At 52.1% G+C, this 21,843-nt stretch overlaps 1 protein-coding gene across 1 annotated transcript in view; it reads right to left on the reverse strand.

Moving 5' to 3' along the window:
• Positions 1 to 21,843, reverse strand: part of AP2M1 (adaptor related protein complex 2 subunit mu 1) — a 45,804-nt gene that overhangs the window by 1,386 nt on the left and 22,575 nt on the right. The window contains exons 4-9 of the mRNA XM_060242816.1: positions 16,249 to 16,384; positions 16,000 to 16,141; positions 8,089 to 8,208; positions 5,403 to 5,538; positions 3,435 to 3,532; positions 2,824 to 2,935 (exon numbers count right to left, since the gene is read on the reverse strand). Coding sequence (XP_060098799.1) covers positions 2,824 to 2,935; positions 3,435 to 3,532; positions 5,403 to 5,538; positions 8,089 to 8,208; positions 16,000 to 16,141; positions 16,249 to 16,384 — 744 coding nt within the window. The remainder of the gene's footprint in view (positions 1 to 2,823; positions 2,936 to 3,434; positions 3,533 to 5,402; positions 5,539 to 8,088; positions 8,209 to 15,999; positions 16,142 to 16,248; positions 16,385 to 21,843) is intronic.

Below are 21,843 nucleotides of genomic sequence, written 5' to 3' on the forward strand. Positions count from 1 at the left end.
AGCTTACATCTCCTATATCTTCCTCCCCCTCAACAGACACCCTGGGAGGTGGGTGGGGATGAGAGGGCTCCCCCAGCAGCTGCTCTTTCAAGGACAACCTCCTGAGATAGCTATGGTGACCCAAGGCCATTCCAGCAGGTGCAAGTGGAGGAGCGGGGAATCAAACCCAGTTCTCCCAGATAAGAGTCCATGCACTTAACAACTTAGCAAGAGCTCTGGCTGACCCAAGACCATTCCAGCAGCTGCAAGTGGAGGAGCGGGGAATCAAACCCGGTTCTCCCAGATAAGAGAGCTATGGCTGACCCAAGGCCATTCCAGCAGCTGCAAGTGGAGGAGTGGGGAATCAAACCCGGTTCTCCCAGATAAGAGTCCATGCACTTAACAACTTAGCAAGAGCTCTGGCTGACCCAAGGCCATTCCAGCAGCTGCAAGTGGAGGAGCGGGGAATCAAACCTGGTTCTCCCAGATAAGAGAGCTATGGCTGACCCAAGGCCATTCCAGCAGCTGCAAGTGGAGGAGTGGGGAATCAAACCCGGTTCTCCCAGATAAGAGTCCATGCACTTAACAACTTAGCAAGAGCTCTGGCTGACCCAAGGCCATTCCAGCAGCTGCAAGTGGAGGAGCGGGGAATCAAACCCGGTTCTCCCAGATAAGAGAGCTATGGCTGACCCAAGGCCATTCCAGCAGCTGCAAGTGGAGGAGTGGGGAATCAAACCCGGTTCTCCCAGATAAGAGAGCTCTGGCTGACCCAAGGCCATTCCAGCAGCTGCAAGTGGAGGAGTGGGGAATCAAACCCGGTTCTCCCAGATAAGAGAGCTATGGCTGACCCAAGGCCATTCCAGCAGCTGCAAGTGGAGGAGCGGGGAATCAAACCCGGTTCTCCCAGATAAGAGTCCATGCACTTAACAACTTAGCAAGAGCTGTGGCTGACCCAAGGCCATTCCAGCAGCTGCAAGTGGAGGAGTGGGGGAATCAAACCCAGTTCTCCCAGATAAGAGTCCGCACACTTAACCACTATACCAAACTGGCTTTCTGGAGCACCAAAGCCAAGCTGACAGTGACGCAGAGGGAGAGATAAGGGAAGATGGGAGGCAGTTTCCACAGGTGCAAGGGCGACTCATCGGCCCCAACCATTTCAAGACCACCCTTGGTGGACCTCCACATTCCCTCGAGTTAACACAAGGGTTCCTGCGACCTTGTTAACTGGCCCTGATGTAACTGCAGAACACCCAGTACTGATTGGTAATCTCACCCGAATTGGCTGCATCATCCAGTCAGTAATAGAAGAAGAAGAAATGCAGATTTATACCCCGCCCTTCTCTCTGAATCAGAGTCTCAGAGCGGCTCACAATCTCCTTTCCCTCCCTCCCCCACAACAGACACCCTGTGAGGTGGGTGGGGCTGAGAGGGCTCTCCCAGCAGCTGCCCTTTCAAGGACAACTCCTGAGAAAGCTCTGGCTAACCCAAGGCCATTCCAGAGGGAAACGAGCATCACGTAAGACGGAAGGAAAGGCTGCCTTGATTATTTTTCCTGCTCTTTGGCGCGTGAAGCATTTTATTTTATTTAAAAGGCTTCTATCCAGCCTTCTGGACCAATCGAGGTTGCCAGCAACTAAGAACAAAATGGTATAAAAACACATCGCAAACCAAAAACCAGGACTAATGTGCTCACGCACCAGCTGCACAGACACAGACATCAATTAAAAACACACAGGGCAGGGAGTAACAATGCCTCTACTCACTGCCAGCGTTCCCTCTAAGCTGAGTGAGTATGAGCTAGCTCACAGGTTTTTAGCCTCCACCTCACACATTATTGCCTTAGCCCAGGAAGGATGGCCCCAGAGCAAACTAACATAAGAGAAGCCATGTTGGATCAGGCCAATGGCCCATCCAGTCCAACACTCTGTGTCACATAAGAACAGAAGAGAAGCCGTGTTGGATTAGGCCAATAGCCCATCCAGTCCAACACTCTGTGTCACATGAGAACATAAGAGAAGCCATGTTGGATCAGGCCAATGGCCCATCCACTCCAACACTCTGTGTCACATAAGAACAGAAGAGAAGCCATGCTGGATCAGGCCAGTGGCCCATCCAGTCCAACACTCTGTGTCACATGAGAACATAAGAGAAGCCATGTTGGATCAGGCCAATGGCCCATCCAGTCCAACACTCTGTGTCACATGAGAACATAAGAGAAGCCATGTTGGATCAGGCCAATGGCCCATCCAGTCCAACACTCTGTGTCACATGAGAACATAAGAGAAGCCATGCTGGATCAGGCCAGTGGCCCATCCAGTCCAACACATAAGAACAGAAGAGAAGCCATGTTGGATCAGGCCAGTGGCCCATCCAGTCCAACACTCTGTGTCACACAGTGGCCAAAACCCCCACGTGCCATCAGGAGGTCCATCAGTGGGGCCAGGACACTAGAAACTTTCCCACTGTGCCCCCTCCCCAAGCACCAAGAATACAGAGCGTCACTGCCCCAGACAGAGAGTTCCAATAATATGCTGTGGCTAATAGCCACTGATGGACCCCCCCCTCCGTATGTTTATCCAATCCCCTCTTGAAGCCATCTGTGCTTGTAGCCTCCACCGCCTCCTAATTTATGCAAGTAGCTCACAACATTAACGCCGGTAGTTCACAAAGTAGAATTTCTGCTCACCAAACTCTACAGCTTCGAGGGAGTATTGCTCACTGCTCTGCAGTTTCCAAAGGAATACTGCCACCCGCTTGCTTTTGCCCCTCCCAGAGACAGACGTCATGCCTCAGTTGCGGCAGCCCTAGGCCCAGCTGCCTGGGCTAACCACAAGGCCGCCTCACCTCAAAGTTCATGGAGATGGGGGGCCGAGCCCATTTCTTCTTGTCATTGGTTGGAAGCAGTTCTATTTCCGCGCTGATCTGGGATTCCTTCATTCCTGCCATACGCTTAATCCTAAAAGGGGAGAGGGGGAGAAAGAGAGACAGAGAAAGCCGGACTCGTGAAGCAATAGCACATTCCTCTGTTGCTCAGCTCAGACGGAAGGAGGGCACGAAGCCTATCGGTGATCATGGGAGGCCATGACAGAGTCCACCAAAAAGAAGATATTGGATCTATATTCCGCCCTCCACTCCGAATCTCAGATTTTCAGAGCAGCTCACACTCTCCTTTCCCTTCCTCCCCCACAACAGACACCCTGTGAAGTGGGTAGGGCTGAGAGAGCTCTGACAAAAGCTGCCCTTACAAGAACAACCTCTGCCAGAGCTATGGCTGACCCAAGGCCATTCCAGCAGGTGCAAGTGGAGGAGTGGGGAATCAAACCCTGTTCTCTCAGATAAGAGTCCACACTCTTAACCACTACACCAAACTGGCTCTCAGCACCAAACTGGCTTTCAAACCATATCAAAGATACGCCAAGCAATCCACATCAAAAATATGCCAGGAGCTCACTTACTTCCACACAATGGCATTCTCACTGGCCTTGTATTTCGCCTTCCCTTTCATGCAGATGACTTGTACGCCACTAGTGTTCAGGGGTGTAGGGATTCGCACCTAGAAGACAAAACAGTGGATTCTTACTTGGCTCCAGCTTTCTCCAAATACACAAGTAGAATGTTTATGTATTCGCTGTGAGGCCTGAATGGGAAAACTCAGTCGAGTGCTATTACACCACAAGTTACTTAAGCTCTCTCTCTCTCGGCTTGGCTTCGCGAACGAAGATTTAAGAAGGGTGCAATAGTCCACGTCTGCTGCAGGCTCGCTGGTGGCTGACAAGACCAATGCGGGACAGGCAGGTCCGGCCACAGTGGCTGCAAGGAAAAGTCTGATTTAGGGTTGGTGCTGTAGCAGTGCGATTCTTCCTCAATCTCCTTTTGTCCTCAAGACCAGCTATGCGTGCGTTCTCAAAGGAAGAGACAGCCTGGTGGATGGTGTGTCTCCATGCTTTGAGATCTGAGGCTAGGTCAGACCACTGGTGATGGTTGATGCGACAGGTGCCAAGGGATTTCTTCAAGGAGTCCTTGTACCTCTTCTTTGGTGCCCCTCTATTTCGATGGCCGGTGGAGAGTTCGCCATACAGGGCAATCTTGGGAAGGCGGTGGTTTTCCATCCTAGAAATATGCCCTGCCCAGCGCAGCTGCGTCTTCAGCAGCAGTGCCTCGATACTGGTAACCTCCGCCCGCTTGAGGACTTCAGTGTTGGTCACAAAGTCACTCCAGTGGATGTTGAGGATGGTGCGAAGGCAGCGCTGATGAAAGCGCTCGAGGAGTCGCAGGTGATGACGGTATAAAACCCATGATTCGGAGCCGTTAAGCAAGACCACCAGAAATGAAGGACATAAGAACATCAGAAGAGCCCTGCCGGATCAGACCAGTGAGGGTCCATCTAGTCCAGCATCCTGTCTCACACAGGGGCCAACCAGTTCTTCTGGAGGGCCCACAGCAGGGCAGAGAGGCCAAGGCCTTCATAGGAACATCAGAAAAGCCCTGCCGAATCAGACCAGTGAGAGTCCACCTAGTCCAGCCTCCTGTGTCACACAGTGGCCAAACAGTTCCTCTGGAGGGCCAACAAGAGGGCATAGAGGCCAAGGCCTTCATAAGAACATCAGAAGAGCCCTGCTGGATCAGACCAGGGAAGGTCCACCTAGTCCAGCCTCCTGTCTCACACAGTGGCCAACCGGTTCCTCTGGACGGCTCACAACAGGCCTCAAAGACCGAGACCTTCCCCTGATGTTGCCTCCTGTTCTGGGATTCACAGTTTTACTACTTCTGAACTCTATAACCATCACCATAGCTAGCAGCCACCGAGAGACCAATGAATCTACCTAACCCCCTTTATCCATTCCCTGTGGCCATCACAACATCCCCTAGCAGGGAATTCCACCTTTTAACCACTCCCTGTGTAAAAAAGCAGGGGTGGAATTCTAGCAGGAGTTCCTCTGCATATGAGGCCACACGCCCCTGATGTAGTCAATCTTCCAAGAGCTTACAAAAAAAGAGCCTTGTAAACTCTCGGAGGATTGGCTCCGTTGCGGGTGTGTGGCCTAATATGCAAAGGAGGCTCCTGCTAGAATTCCAACCCTGGTAAAAAGTATTTCTTTTTGCCCATCCTAGATGACCTACAGCCCATCGGTTTCAATCGATGCCCTCGAGTTCTAGTGTTTTGGGAGAGGGAGAAAAACAAATCGTCAACTCTCTGCAGCCGTGGGCGTTCTTGGAAGGGAAAAAAGCACTTTATGTTCAAAAAAGGACTTCACATTCCACTGTGGCCGCCGTCATCCAACACCAAAGAGCATGCAGCCACCTTTCCTGGCCTCTGCAGACAGACGCGCTGCGCCCGTTTCTAGAACGGAGGAACGCTGCGTCCTCCCCTGCCAGTACACAAGGCTACGCTCCGAAAAGGCTTATACCCTTGCCGCTCTCACCTCTATCTTCTGAGCCAGGAGGGAAGGCTTGAAGTTGGATTTGATCACAACCTTCACCTCCAGCTTGGTCCGGCCGACCTCCCGCACCAGGGGGATCACCCGGAAAGGAAGGATAATGTCTTTAGTGGTTCGGTATCTGTGGAAGGAGAGAGAACATGATTCAGTTGGAAGAGGAGGGCAGATAAGAACAGAAGAGAAGCCATGTTGCATCAGGCCAATGGCCCCTCCAGTCCAACACTCTGTATCATATAAGAACGTAAGAGGAGCCCTGTTGGGTCAGGCCAACGGCCCCTCCAGTCCAACACTCTGTGTCACATAAAAACATAAGGGAAGCCCTGTTGGGTCAGGCCAATGGCCCCTCCAGTCCAACACTCTGTGTCACATAAGAACATAAGAGAAGCCCTGTTGGGTCAGGCCAACGGCCCCTCCAGTCCAACACTCTGTGTCACATAAGAACATAAGGGAAGCCCTGTTGGGTCAGGCCAACGGCCCCTCCAGTCCAACACTCTGTGTCACATAAGAACATAAGGGAAGCCCTGTTGGATCAGGCCAACGGCCCCTCCAGTCCAACACTCTGTGTCACATAAGAACATAAGGGAAGCCCTGTTGGGTCAGGCCAACGGCCCCTCCAGTCCAACACTCCGTGTCACATAAGAACATAAGGGAAGCCCTGTTGGGTCAGGCCAACGGCCCCTCCAGTCCAACACTCTGTGTCACATAAGAACATAAGGGAAGCCCTGTTGCATCAGGCCAACGGCCCCTCCAGTCCAACACTCTGTGTCACATAAGAACATAAGGGAAGCCCTGTTGGGTCAGGCCAACGGCCCCTCCAGTCCAACACTCTGTGTCACATAAGCACATAAGGGAAGCCCTGTTGGGTCAGGCCAACGGCCCCTCCAGTCCAACACTCTGTGTCACATAAGAACAGAAGAGAAGCCCTGTTGCATCAGGCCAACGGTCCCTCCAGTCCAACACTCTGTGTCACATAAGAACATAAGGGAAGCCCTGTTGGGTCAGGCCAACGGCCCCTCCAGTCCAACACTCCGTGTCACATAAGAACATAAGGGAAGCCCTGTTGGATCAGGCCAACGGCCCCTCCAGTCCAACACTCCGTGTCACATAAGAACATAAGGGAAGCCCTGTTGGATCAGGCCAACGGCCCCTCCAGTCCAACACTCTGTGTCACATAAGAACATAAGGGAAGCCCTGTTGGATCAGGCCAACGGCCCCTCCAGTCCAACACTCCGTGTCACATAAGCACATAAGGGAAGCCCTGTTGGGTCAGGCCAACGGCCCCTCCAGTCCAACACTCCGTGTCACATAAGAACATAAGGGAAGCCCTGTTGGGTCAGGCCAACGGCCCCTCCAGTCCAACACTCCGTGTCACATAAGAACATAAGGGAAGCCCTGTTGGGTCAGGCCAACGGCCCCTCCAGTCCAACACTCTGTGTCACATAAGCACATAAGGGAAGCCCTGTTGGGTCAGGCCAACGGCCCCTCCAGTCCAACACTCTGTGTCACATAAGCACATAAGGGAAGCCCTGTTGGGTCAGGCCAACGGCCCCTCCAGTCCAACACTCCGTGTCACATAAGAACATAAGGGAAGCCCTGTTGGATCAGGCCAACGGCCCCTCCAGTCCAACACTCCGTGTCACATAAGAACATAAGGGAAGCCCTGTTGGGTCAGGCCAACGGCCCCTCCAGTCCAACACTCTGTGTCACATAAGCACATAAGGGAAGCCCTGTTGGGTCAGGCCAACGGCCCCTCCAGTCCAACACTCTGTGTCACATAAGCACATAAGGGAAGCCCTGTTGGGTCAGGCCAACGGCCCCTCCAGTCCAACACTCTGTGTCACATAAGAACATAAGAGGAGCCATGTTGGATCAGGCCAATGACCCATCCAGTCCAACACTCTGTGTCGCATAAGAGAAGCCATGTTGCATCAGACCAATGGCCCATCCAGTCCAATACTCTGTGTCACATAAGAACATAAGGGAAGCCCTGTTGGGTCAGGCCAATAGCCCCTCCAGTCCAACACTCTGTGTCATATAAGAACGTAAGAGGAGCCATGCTGGATCAGGCCAATGGCCCATCCAGTCCAACACTCTGTGTCACATAAGAGAAGCCCTGTTGGGTCAGGCCAATGGCCCCTCCAGTCCAACACTCTGTGTCACATAAGAGAAGCCCTGTTGGGTCAGGCCAATGGCCCATCCAGTCCAACACTCTGTGTCACATAAGAACATAAGAGAAGCCCTGTTGGGTCAGGCCAATGGCCTATCCAGTCCAACACTCTGTGTCACACAGTGGCCAAAAAAACCAGGCTAGAAGCCCTCCCACTGTGCCCCCCGCCCACAAGCACCAAGCATACAGAGCATCACTGCCCCGGGCAGAGAGTTCCAACAATACACTGAGGCTAATAGCCACTGATGGATCTCGACTCCAGATGTTTATCCAAACCCCTCTTGAAGCTGGCTATGCTTGTAGCCGCCGCCACCTTCCGTGGCAGTGAATTCCACATGGGGGGTCACCCATTGGGTGAAGGACTTCCGTTGATCCGTTCTAACCCGACCGCTCAGATGCGCCGTGCCTTAACAAACCGACTCCGTGCCTGAATCTGTGGGTGTCCAGCGGGCCCCAGGAAATCGCTCCCCCGGAACCCGCACCACCTGTCCCCGCCGGCCATACCTCATGAGCTCAAACTCTCCATCTGGGGGGATGAAGCTGATGCTCCTCTCCGAGTCGAACTTGCTGAGCCTCACGCACTGGTGGAAAGTGCAGTCGTCGATGGCGATAGACTGCTTCCCGCTAGGGCACAAGGAAGCATAAGCAGGGTCAAAAGGAGTCGCCGTCTCCCCACAAGCCGGGGGGGAGGGGCGAGGAGGGTGCGCTTGGGCTATCGGAGGAGGTGACGCCACTCTCCCGAGAGCAGTTTGCTACCTCAGGCTGAATTGTGACGTGACAAAGGCAAAGGAAAGCCAGCAAGCTTTAGGGGGGGGGAGGGAAGCATCTGGTCCATGTCACATCAACCATTCCCCTCGCTGCCAGCGGGGATGGTCGGCCACCCAGCAAGCCCGAGGAAAGACTTCATTTCCGCGTTCACCAGGCAGAGGTTTGCCCCTGCTTTGCCTACAGCAGTTCATTTAGTGGGCTAGTCCTGATGGGGATGCTCGGTGGGCACCTCCTTCTATCATCAGCACTCTTTCTGTATCTGGCAAGCCACATAAAGGGAGGGACGGTGGCTCAGTGGCAGAGCATCGGCTTGGTAAGCAGAAGGTCCCAGGTTCAGTGCCCTGCATCTCCAACTAAAAAGGATCCAGGCAAAGTAAACGTGAAAAACCTCAGCTCAAAACCCTGCAGAGCAGGGGAGGGATGGTAACTCAGTGGCAGAGCATCTGCTTGGTAAGCAGAAGGTCCCAAGTTCAATCCCCAGCATCTCCAACTAAAAAGGGTCCAGGGAAGTAAGCGTGAAAAACCTCAGCTCGAAACCCTGGAGAGCGGGGGGGGGGTGGGGGGGGGGGGGGGGGATGGTAGCTCAGTGGCAGAGCATCTGCTTGGTAAGCAGAAGGTCCCAAGTTCAATCCCCGGCATCTCCAACTAAAAAGGGTCCAGGGAAGTAAGCGTGAAAAACCTCAGCTCGAAACCCTGGAGAGCAGGGGAGGGATGGTAGCTCAGTGGCAGAGCATCTGCTTGGTAAGCAGAAGGTCCCAGGTTCAATCCCCGGCATCTCCAACTAAAAAGGGTCCAGGCAAAATAAACGTTAAAAACCTCAGCTTGAGACCCTGGAGAGCCACTGCCAGTCGACAGTACTGATTTGATGGACCGAGGGGGTCTGATTCAATATAAGGCAGCTTCATATATTCATATGCTACGGCTCCTCAGCTTGAGAGACCCCGGGGGGGGGCGGGTTTCCCTGCAGCCTCCGATAGAAGAAACAATCCAATCGCTGCCAAAGTGTCACTGCAACTTCTGGTCTATGGCAGGAGTTGAAAAGCAATCGACACCAGGCTCACAAGTCATTCCTGGAGGCTGTGCCGGAGAACAAAAGGGGAAGGTATTTGACAAAACACTCCGTGAGAGCTTTAACTAAGACATAGATTGAAAACAAAGTTTTAAACCACAGTAAGAGCCCCGTGACGCAGAGTGGTAAAGCTGCAGCACTGCAGTCCTAAGCTCTGCTCACAACCTGAGTTCGATCCCGGCGGAAGCTGGGTTCAAGTAGCTAGCTCGAGGTTGACTCAGCCTTCCATCCTTCCGAGGTCGGTCAAATGAGTCCCCAGCTTGCTGGGGGGAAAGCGTAGAGGACTGGGGAAGGCAAGGGCAAACCACCCCGTCAAAAGTCTGCCGTGAAAACGTTGTGAAAGCAACAACACCCCAGAGTTGGAAATGACTGGTGCTTGCACAGGGGATTACCCTTTACCTTTTTTATACTCTGAAAAGAGCCCCGTGGCGCAGAGTGTTAAAGCTGCAGTACTGCAGTCCTAAGCTCTGCTCACGACCTGAGTTCGTTCCCCAGCAGAAGCTGGGTTTTCAGGTAGCCGGCTCAAGGTCAACTCAGCCTTCCATCCTTCCTTTTCACATATTAATTTGGAGTTATTTTACAGTCCATTTTGCAACAGGCAATATTTTTTCTTCATTTGCAGGACTGCCTGAAGTCCGACGCAGGCGTGACTGAGGTTCCCAAACTAGTATGGCTGCAACGGGACTGCTGCTTCCGTCCACTTTCAGAGCGACTCCTTCCTCAGGCAGCTCGGCAAGGGATGCAATTTCAGTTTGGCACTGCTCCGTCGGCCCTTCTGAGAGAAGCTAAGGACAAACAGAAGTATGGAGCCGCGCTTGATCCTTTGCGGCCGCACCAGTTTGGGAACCGCAATCACACCCGCGTTGGACCTCAGGAAGCCCCGCAAACGAAGAAAAAACATTGTGTATTGCAAAACGGACTGTAAAGTAATTCTAAATTAATATGCGAAAGATACTGTGGTTTACAACTTTGTTTTCAATGTACGTTTTAGTGAAAGCTCTCATGGAGTGTTCTAAGTGATATACCTTGCTCATACCCGTGAGCTCTCTGGTTTCAGAGTATAAAAGGGTGGCTGGATGACCTATGCGCCCAAGACCATTCGCTTTGTAGGCATGTGGCTAGGGTTGTATTCAAAGGGATGCTGAAGGACTGGATTGGCAGCCTGTGTCGCCAGCTTGGCCTCTCCCCCCCCATAAAAATAACTTTTACTGACACTGGATTTGGTCATCTGCTTTGAACACCCTGCTGTGTATTTCTGCTCTACTGGGAAACTCTTTCCCAGAGGTATGTGGGAGGCAGCTTGGCCTTAGCCGCCACCGCTCTAACTTAGACTCAGCTTGCAGTGCAACGCGTTCTCCTTCAAAGGTTTTCAGAAAGAAGCAAAGACCACTGGTAGATCCCAATGCAAAGCCCTGTGGGTTCTTAGGACTGAGGCTTGAGGAGAGGTCTAAGGCAGGGGTGGCCAACCAGTGGCTCAGGATCCACATGTGGCTCTTTCACGCATATTGTGTGGCTCTTGAAGCCCCCCCACCCACCCCTTTGGCCAGCTTGGAGAAGGCATATGTCTCTTTAAATCACTTCTCCAAGCCAAGCCAGCTTGGAGAATTCATTTAAAGTTGATTTCTTTCCACTTCTCCCTCCCCCGTCTATTTGCCTTCTTTCTTTCTTCTTCCCTCCTTCCTTGGCTTGTGGCTCTCAAACAACTGACATTCATGCCTTGTATTCCTCTAACATCAGATGTTTATTCTACGTGACTCTGACATTAAGAAAGCCAGTCTGGTGTAGTGGTGAAGTGTGTGGACTCTTATCTGGGAGAACCGGGTTTGATTCCCCACTCCTCCACTTGCAGCTGCTGAAATGGCCTTGGGTCAGCCATAGCTCTCTTATCTGGGAGAACCGGGCTTGATTCCCCACTCCTCCACTTGCAGCTGCTGGAATGGCCTTGGGTCAGCCATAGCTCTCATACGAGTTGTCCTAGAAAGGGCAGCTTCTCTGAGAGCTCTCTCAGCCCCACCCACCTCTCAGGGTGTCTGTTGTAGAGGAAGAAGATAATGGAGATTGTAAGCCACTCTGAGATTCAGAGTGAATGGCAGGGTATAAATCCAATAGAGAGAGCCAGTTTGGTATAGTGGTTAATTGTGCGGACTCTTATCTGGGAGAACCAGGTTTGATTCCCCACTCCTCCACTTGCAGCTGCTGGAATGGGCGTGGGTCAGCATAGCTCTGGCAGAGGTTGTCCTTGAAAGGGCAGACTCTTATTTGGGAGAACCGGGTTTGATTCCCCACTCCTCCACTTGCAGCTGCTGGAATGGCCTTGGGTCAGCCATAGCTCTGGCAGAGGTTGTCCTTGAAAGGGCAGCTGCTTTGAGAGTCCTCTCAGCACACCCACCTCACAGGGTGTCTGTTGTGGGAGGAGAAGATATAGGAGATTGCAAGCCGCTCTAAGTCTCCGATTCAGAGAGACGGGCAGGGTAAAAATCTGCAGTTCTTCTTCTTAAGCAAGTTTGGCCACCCCAGGTCTAAGGCTACCACGCTTGCTGTGCCCACCAGCAACCACCATTTCAATTCATCTCCCCCTTTTATAGTTTTCAAGGTGGTTCCCCCCTCTGGCTTCTGTACTCTGGTGGGAGAGTCCTGTGCCGTTCTGCTACTCAGCTGACGTCAGAGCCTGACAAGAGCCATTTGCCCGGACTACAAGCCCCCTGCTGGAAGCCTTCCGAACCTCGCCCGTCTCACTCAGGCACTGTCGCTGTGCAGCCGGAAGGGACAGTGGCACTGGGCTTAGCTGAGAGGGGCGGACCCCCTGTGTGGAAGTGTCGCAGGGGGGAAAATGGTGGCACATGCACAAGTCACACAAAGCAAAAAGATGGGGAAGGGGTGAGGAGTGCGTGCACACAGCAGTAAGCGGGTTGTTATCTACCTTCCTGTTTCACTGGAGTCAGCAGAACACAAGAGAGAAAAAGAATTCAGTAACGTTAAAGGAGAAAGGAGGGCCTGAGAGCCAGCAAGTGCTGCCTCTCTCCAAGGAAGGACTTGTGGGGAGATCGGGGGGCGATGATACCCCTAGCCAAGCTACCGTGTGAATGAGTTGGGAAGTGCACAGGGCTGCTTTTGTAGCAGGTGCTCCTTTGCATATCAGGCCACACACCCCTGATATAGCCAATCCTCCAAGAGGAGAAGAAGATATTGGATTTATATCCCGCCCTCCACTCCAAATCTCAGAGGTTCACAATCTCATTTCCCTTCCTCCTCCACAACAGACACCCTGTGAGGTAGATGAAGATATTGGATTTATATCCCTCCCTCCACTCCGAAGAGTCTCAGAGCGGCTCACAATCTCCTTTCCCTTCCTCCCCCACAACACACACCCTGTGAGGTAGATGAAGATATTGGATTTATATCCCGCCCTCCACTCCAAAGAGTCTCAGAGCGGCTCACAATCTCCTTTCCCTTCCTCCCCCACAACATACACCCTGTGAGGTAGATGAAGATATTGGATTTATATCCCGCCCTCCACTCTGAAGAGTCTCAGAGCGGCTCACAATCTCCTTTACCTTCCTCCCCCCCACAACAGACACCCTGTGAGGTAGATGAAGATATTGGATTTATATCCCGCCCTCCACTCCGAAGAGTCTCAGAGCGGCTCACAATCTCCTTTCCCTTCCTCCCCCACAACAGACACCCTGTGAGGTAGATGAAGATACTGGATTTATATCCCGCCCTCCACTCCGAATCTCAGAGGTTCACAATCTCCTTTACCTTCCTCCCCCACAACAGACACCCCGTGAGGTGGGTGGGACAGAGAGCTCTGACAGAAGCTGCCCTTTGAAGGACAACCTCTGCCAGAGCTATGGTTGACCCAAGGCCATTCCAGCAGGTGCAAGTGGAGGCGTGGGGAATCCAACTCGGTTCTCCCAGAGAAGAGTCCGCGCACTTGACCACTACCACCAAACTGGCTCTTAGCACAGGGCCTCCTGTAAATTCTTGGAGGATTGGCTACATCAGGGTGGTGTGGCCTAACATGCAAAGGAGCTCCTGCTACGAAAAAAGAAAAAGCCCTGAATGTGCAGCTCTGCCTCCCTCTCCCCTGGGAAGAGAGCAAACAGACGCACCCCACCCCACTGTGGGATCCTGGGGCTTCTGAATCCAGCTCACAATCCAGCTTCCATTTTGCTGGCAGTGAGGCTAACAGGAGAGAGGAGGAAGGGGTCTGACTGTTCCCTCTAAGTGTGAGCTAGCTTGCAGAGGGGGGTTTTAGCATCCGGCTCACGCATTTTTGTCTTAGCTCAGGAGGGACGGCCTCAGGGCAAAGCGATTTATGCGGCAGCTCGCAACTTTAATGCCAGTAGCTCACAAAGTAGAATTTTTTGTTCCCCAAAGCTCCACAGCTTGGAGAGAGAGCTGCTCACAGCCAGGGGTGGCATTCTAACAGGAGCTCCTTTGCATATTAGGGCACACACCCCTGATGTAGCCAGTCCTTCAAGAGCTTACAAAAAAGAGCCTTGTAAGCTCCGGGAGGATTGGCTACATTAGGGGTGTGTGGCCTGCAAAGGAGTTTCTGCTAGAATTCCACCCCCCTGCTCACAGCCCATAAAAAAGGCTGTGCTCAATAAACACACAAACAGCCCCACTGAACCCTGGTCATTCAATGACACCTTCTACGGGTCATTCCCACCCACTGTCTTGGGATGGCCAAGAGACATGGCTCTTGCTTACTGGGAAGAGACAATACAAGAAAATTATACAGCTGCAATTACTGGCGTAGTAGCATGTATAAAGATCAATTTATAAATACAGCTCATAGGATACGAGTCTCATACATTCCCAACTTGCAGAACTGCACTTTACATCAATCACTGACCCGTTGGGAAGCTGCTAAAAGCGGAAAAGAGCTTCTGGACTCACTGAATTCACTGCCACAGGAGGTGGCGGCGACTACAAGCATAGCCAGCTTTAAGAGGGGATTGGATAAAAATATGGAGCAGAGGTCCATCAGTGGCTATTAGCCACAGTGTGAGTGTGTGTGTATATATATATATACACACATATATATATATGTTTGTGTGTGTGTGTACGTGTGTGTATATGTATGTATGTACATGTGTGTGTGTGTATAAATATATATATACATGCACACATATATTGGCCACTGTGTGACTCAGAGTGTTGAACTGGATGGGCCATTGGCCTGATCCAACATGGCTTCCCTTATGTTCTTATGTGACACAGAGTGTGGGACTGGATGGGCCATTGGCCTGATCCAACATGGCTTCTCTTATGTTCTTATGTGACACAGAGTGTGGGACTGGATGGGCCATTGGCCTGATCCAACATGGCTTCCCTTATGTTCTTTTGTGACACAGAGTGTGGGACTGGATGGGCCATTGGTCTGATCCAACATGGCTTCTCTTATGTTCTTATGTGACACAGAGTGTGGGACTGGATGGGCCATTGGCCTGATCCAACATGGCTTCCCTTATGTTCTTTTGTGACACAGAGTGTGGGACTGGATGGGCCACTGGCCTGATCCAACATGGCTTCTCTTATGTGACAGTGTGGGACTGGATGGGCCATTGGCCTGATCCAACATGGCTTCCCTTATGTTCTTTTGTGACACAGAGTGTGGGACTGGATGGGCCATTGGCCTGATCCAACATGGCTTCTCTTATATTCTTATGTGGCACAGAGTGTTGGACTGGATGGGCCATTGGCCTGATCCAACATGGCTTCTCTTATGTTCTTATGTGACACAGAGTGTTGGACTGGATGGGCCATTGGCCTGATCCAACATGGCTTCTCTTATGTTCTTTTGTGACACAGAGTGTTGGACTAGATGGGCCATTGGCCTGATCCAACATGGCTTCTCTTATGTTCTTATGTGACATCTTGGGAGGAGCCAGCTCTTTGACTTGTCAGGTTTAGAGGAGAACTTTAAAATGCACAGTACTGAATAATACCCTGATTTAAATGCCTGGAAGCTCCACAGTGAAACGGCCGGTTCCAACGTGCAGCCCTGTTATCGGATTTTGAATTGGTGGGGTTCTTACCTTGTTTTCCACTGGTGCAAAGTGAAGGGATTTTTTCCCCATTTGAAATCTTCAAGGGAACAGTGGACTTTAAACATTCAAGAATGGACTGCGGTTTCCGCTCTTAGCGGCCTCCCGACGGGTCAATGACTGATACAAAGTGCAGTTCTGCACGTTTGGAACACACAAGGCTCGCATCCTATGAACTGTATTGATAAAACTGATCTTTATACGCGTTGCTGTGAAAGTGATTGCAGTTGTGTAATTTCCCTGCCTCGCTTTTCACATGAGCGCACGGCTTCGTCGTTTTTGGTTCTTTATCGGAGGACGGCGGCAACGCCGAGCGCATTCCGTTTTAACCCCTAATGTATCGCGTTCGGACACAATCAACCCCAGGAGAGCTAGACCTGGCCTTTCAATAAGGAAGAGGCAGAGGAAGAAATCACTTGACGGCTGCAACACAGCTTCATACCACCAGCTCAGGGGCTGCAGACCTCGGTTTCTTGGCATTCTCCACCCCCCCCCCGCCCCCCATTCTCCGCCTGCTCTCACCTCTTCCCTGTTTCATCCGCAGTCCCTTTGCCCTGTTTCTCAATGACAATCTTGTCGTTCATGCCGAACTTGCATTCCGGCATCCCGCTGAGATAGCTCTTCATCACCACCCTGCCCGAGACGTGGGCGCTCAGGACCTGACCTGGAAGGCAGAGGGGACACTGCAGCGCGGCCGAACAACAGGGAGAGTGGGGGGGAGGAGGAGGAGGTGTGCTCGGTGACGCTGCGTCCTGCCACGCTCCTGCTCACCTTGCGGCGACATCAGCAAGTTCACGCTTTCCAGCACGTCCAAGAAGAGTTCGTTGCGACGGTATTTGATCCCTTCGCGCCTCCAGCCGATCTGTCCGGTCACCTGGCTGGTTATCTGAGACTGTTCTTCTTTAGTCTGGAAGGCAAAAGGAAGGGCACGGTCGCTCGGGAAACGAAGGGGCCGCAGGCAGCCTCACGCCGAGCACAAGACGGAACACCGGTACAAGCAGTCGCTGCCGGAGGATGTAAATTTTTGGACGTTTTTGATGCCATAGGGGCAGATCTTATTTGGTGGCGGGGGGGGGGATTCCAATGTGTGGTGTTTATTGTCCTATCAAACCTAAACTGGCTTCAAATCGTCAATAAAAGTTTTTAGAAGAAGATATTGAAGAAGATATTGGATTTATATCCCGCCCTCCACTCCGAAGAGTCTCAGAGCGGCTCACAATCTCCTTTCCCTTCCTCCCCCACAACAGTCACCCTGTGAGGTGGGTGGGGCTGGAGAGGGCTCTCCCAGCAGCTGCCCTTTCAAGGACAGCCTCTGCCAGAGCTATGGCTGACCCAAGGCCACGCTAGCAGGTGCAAGTGGAGGAGTGGGGAATCAAACCCAGTTCTCCCAGATAAGAGTCCGCACACTTCACCACTACACCAAACTGGCTCTCAGGAGACAGACACCCTGTGAGGTGGGTGGGGCTGGAGAGGGCTCTCCCAGCAGCTGCCCTTTCAAGGACAACCTCTGCCAGAGCTATGGCTGACCCAAGGCCATTCCAGCAGGTGCAAGTGGAGGAGTGGGGAATCAAACCCGGTTCTCCCAGATAAGAGTCCACACCGCTTAACCACTACACCAAACTGGCTCTCAGGAGACAGACACCCTGTGAGGTGGGTGGGGCTGGAGAGGGCTCTACAGCAGCTGCCCTTTCAAGGACAACCTCTGCCAGGGCTATGGCTGACCCAAGGCCATCCCAGCAGGTGCAAGTGGGGAATCAAACCCGGTTCTCCCAGATAAGAGTCCGCACACTTAACCACTACACCAAACCGGCTCTCAACTTGTTTTAAAGTTAAAACAGCAACAACAACAAAAAACCCTAAACTGGCTTGAAGATAAAATACACTATTCGGCGTTTTTGTGGAATGAGGGTCTGTGTTTCCTACAAGTCAAATTGCAAACACTCCCGGGACTTAAGCAAGCGACAACTGTGAATTGCTACAGCCTGAGGCCATATGAGCGCATTTTACTCGTTTCAAATAAAATGTTTTCACAGCGTCAGTGCTCCACCAAGCTCCCTATTTTTCCATTGGAAAAAAACGGAAAGAATTCCTCAGATAATAAACTTTTCCTGAAATATTCCCCCCCCCCAGGTATTCTTATCTCTTCTGTCATCACAATCAGTGTCCCCTCTAAGCGGAATCATAGAATCATAGAGTTGGAAGGGACCTCCAGAGTCATCTAGTCCAACCCCCTGCCCAATGCAGGAAAAGTTAGTGTGAGCTAGTGCACCGTTTTTTAGCTTTCGGCTCACACATTTTTGCCTGAGCGGAGGAAAAATGGCCCCGGGGCAAACTAATCGATGCAGGAGCTCACCACTTTAATGCCAGGAGCTCACAAAGTAGAATTCTCGCTCACAAGACTCCACAGCTTAGAGGGAACATTGGTCACAATCCGTTTATAACAAGGATTTTTCAATACAGATAACTGGTCCTCGTGAGCTACCAACAAAGCCTGCTTGTATGGTGCGACCATCTGGAGTTCAAGACTTTGAAGTCCTGTCTTCTCGGGTTGAAAGACAAATTATTGCAACCGATTAGGGTTTGTAGAATCTTTCGAGATCAAGTGCCGTGTTCTACTGGAGAAAGTTTTCCTTCCAGACGTTTCGTTCTCAGCTGCGGAGAACATCCTCAGGGGCGTCGCAGCCGGAGCAGGCGCTCAGACCTTCTTGGCTGCTGTGCACTTCTTGGCTGCTGTGCTCCGGCTGCAACGCCACTGAGGATGTTCTCCGCAGCTGAGAACGAAACGTCTGGAAGGAAAACTTTCTCCAGTAGAACACGGCACTTGATCCTGAAAGATTCTACAAACCCTAATGATGTTACCAGCCGTGAAAACCTGAAATCTTATTGCAACCGAGTTTAGGGGCACAGCAGAAAAACTGCTCGTGTCAATACCACCCTGTTGGGCATTTCCAATCATTCATGCCCTGCAAGGCCAGAGCCGCACCGCCGCTGCTAAGAGGCACCCAGCTGGGCCGTGCTTCAGAAAAGGTTTGTGCCAAGCAAATACTTAGGACAGTGGCTCCCAACCTTTTTGGCACCAGGGACTGGTCTTGTGAAAGATCATTTTTCCACAAGCCGGTGGGGGAAGGTATGCTGGGGGTTTTGCCACCCCAGGTTTCCCCTCCTGCCCCATCCCTGCCCACCCGGCTGGGTGAAGGTCACTGCTGCAATGCCCCTGCCACCCACCCGGGACCCGAGCAGATGGAAGAAGCGGTGCTTTGGAGCTAGGCTGCGCTGCCTCTTTCATCTGCCCAGATCCCAGGCAAAAAGGAGCGGCGAGGCCCACGGCCCACAGGCCAGGGGTTAGGAGATCAACTAGAACCGATCGGGCACGATGCCGAGTTTGTCCTACCTGATGCTATGGGCAGGTCCAACCACACGCAGGGAGCGAAAAAAAACAGATGCACAACAGCAAGCGCGGCACACACAGGGTTAAGACGGAAGCAGGTCAGCAGAGGGGACAAGGAGGGAGAGAGAAGAGCGCGTTAGGATTGTGACTGTCACCACACTTCTCGTTCTCTACACAGTTAATAAGCCGGGGGAGGGCCGCATTTCCATCTCAGCTCAGGAGCAGCGGGCATCAGCAAGGGGACGGACTGATAGGTTCTACTGCTGGAGAAGGATTGGGAGAGCTGGTCAACCTTTGCAACCCAGGCAAACCAGAGACAAAGCGCTAGACAAAGGCAGGCCTTTCCACCTCGGAGATGTCTCAGCGCAGGATAAATGAAGGTCACCCGAAGCGGTACCCATTTATTTGGACTACTGTAACACCCTCTACATGGGGCTGCCCCTGTACCGAACGCGGAAACTGCAGCTAGTGCAGAACGCAGCAGCTAGGCTACTAGTGGGACTACCTCGGTGGGAACATGTGCGGCCTAGGTTGCGGGAACGGCACTGGCTGCCAATCGTATACCGGGTTCGTTACAAGGTGCTGGTTATCGCCTTTAAAGCCCTATATGGCCGAGGACCTGCCTACCTCAGGGACCGCCTCTCTCCATATGTTCCCCAGAAAGCGCTGCATTCCAGCTCACAAAATCTTTTGGAAATCCCTGGGCCTAAGGAGGCCAAACTTAAAACAACCAGGGAGCAGGCCTTCTCTATAAAAGCGCCCCAACGGTGGAATCAGCTGCCGGAAGAGGTGCGGGGCCCTATGGGATCTCAATCAGTTCCGTAGGGCCTGCAAAACTGCCCTCTTCCAAGTAGCCTTTTAAGATGGAATCAGAACTAATATTACGCTATCTTGGATAAACAGACTGTAGCACCATTGTATTGTTTCAGCTTATTTTTAATATTAATTTATATATTGTATTTATGCTATTGATTGATTTTATCTGTTATTGTCATACCATGCTACTGTATTATGCTCTGTAAGCTGCCCTGAGCCTGCCTTGGCGGGGAGGGTGGGGTATAAATAAAAACTTATTATTGTTATTATTATTGACCATGCTGCTGATCGCAAAGCGATACGGAAAGTCCTCGCACCAGACATGTGCTGACTGTTGCAAATGTTAAGTCAGTACTGTGCAGCGAAGAGACTGCTCGAAACGGCTTCCCCACGCACACGCCAGAATTATCCCAGAAGTAATTTGTACTGTTTTTAAAGGAGACTGTAGGAGAGCCATAGATACAGATGGCTGGATAGTCTTTCTCTGATAGTCGGGAATCAGTCTTTCTCTGATAGTCGGGAATCAGAACGTCGTGGCCAAAGGTTATCATAAGCCCTCCTGTCCGTGAATGTAACTTAAAATGCCATGAGTGTCGAATGCTGTGGAATCCCTAAGGTGACACGCTACTAACTCAACCAACCAAATGCACGTGCGCATCTCGTAAAAAGAGCCCCATGGTGCAGAGTGGGAAAGCTGCAGTACTGCAGTCCTAAGCTCTGCTCACGACCTGAGTTCGATCCTGACAGAAGGGTTCAGGTAGCTGGCTCGAGGTTGACTCAGCCTTCCATCCTTCTCAGGTTGATAAAACGAGTCCCCAGCTTGCTGGGGGGAAAGTGTAGATGACTGGGGGAGGCAATGGCAAACCACCCGGTAAAAAGTCCGCTGTGAAAACGTCGTGATGCGAGGTTGCCCCAGAGTTGAAAACGACTGGTGCTTGCACAGGGGACTACCTTTACTTTGTTTTTTTTAGTCTCGTAAGTACAGCAGTGAAAATGGAAGTCTGTGCATCATTTGGGCTAGCCGCCGGACTTTTGTTTTATACCAGTTGGATGTTAAGACCACTCACGCACGACCCGACACTGCAGCTGGCTACAGGACTTTCTGCCTGTCTGTTCAGCGTCTTTACAAACACCCTCCCCCCCCTCCCACACACACCAATACTAACAGGCAGCCTAACAGAAGGGCAGGAAAGGAAGTGGATGCTCAGATTCTCTGCTTCGGACATGGTTACTTCCCTCCTGTTGTAGAAGTGACCCCACCCTTCCCCTGTAGGCTTATTAAAAGCAGGAAGAGGCCTTCACATCTGGCCTCCACCACTTCCTGGCGGAAGCAAAGCTGTCCGAGGAAGTAGAGCCGAAGCTCTCGTGACTAGCAGAAACATCTGCTTATGGAGTGGTCTGCGGCATCTGTGACGCGTTAAGACTGCGGCGCTGGAATGCGGTGGGTGGGGGAGACTGCCTCGATGGCTTCGCAACAGTCCCTCGAAGTCTGAATCCCACCGCGGGAACCTACTCTTCCCTCTCCCGCCAGTCATGCATCCTGGGGTGACTGAACGAAGGTTCGCCTGCCCAGCTTGTGCAGTTTCACAAGAGCATCTACGGACTGAGGCACTGTCTTAAGAAGAGAGGCGGAAGACACTTCCGGATGCATTTCGCCAGACCACCCAGCCCCTCTGATGTAAGGCTCTCTCCCCTCGATCCTTTTTGAAATCATTCTCGGCTGCTAACGTAAAAGTTATTCGGAACAAAAGCAGCCCGAGTCAGCGGCCGTCTGCACTTCGAACAGCGGCAGCCCTACGTGCCAATTACAACTGTGCAACGCTTAGCAGCGGTCCTACAAACGTGTTCTCCGGGGGCCGTTTTGCAGAAAAGTAGGTGCTGGAGCTCATTAGCATATGCTCCCCCCCCCCAGCCAAAAGCAACCTGATGCAAGAAAGGAGAGCCCTGGGCGAGTGAAGCCTGCTTGGGCTGGCTAGAGATCCAGTCAGCCCAAGCAGGCCTCGCTCACCTGGGGCTCTCCTGGGCCACCCACCCCCCCACAGTCAAAAGGCCAGCAAGCCACCCAAAGTTACATAAGAAGTGGAGAAAGGGTGGCGTGGTCTTCTCCAGGGGTTAATGAGGGCTGCTGGGGGCGTGGCAAAGCTCCTGGTGGCTGGCTGGCT

The sequence above is a fragment of the Heteronotia binoei genome, chromosome 6 (genome assembly GCF_032191835.1).
Source record: "Heteronotia binoei isolate CCM8104 ecotype False Entrance Well chromosome 6, APGP_CSIRO_Hbin_v1, whole genome shotgun sequence".
In the NCBI taxonomy this organism is placed as follows: domain Eukaryota; kingdom Metazoa; phylum Chordata; class Lepidosauria; order Squamata; family Gekkonidae; genus Heteronotia; species Heteronotia binoei.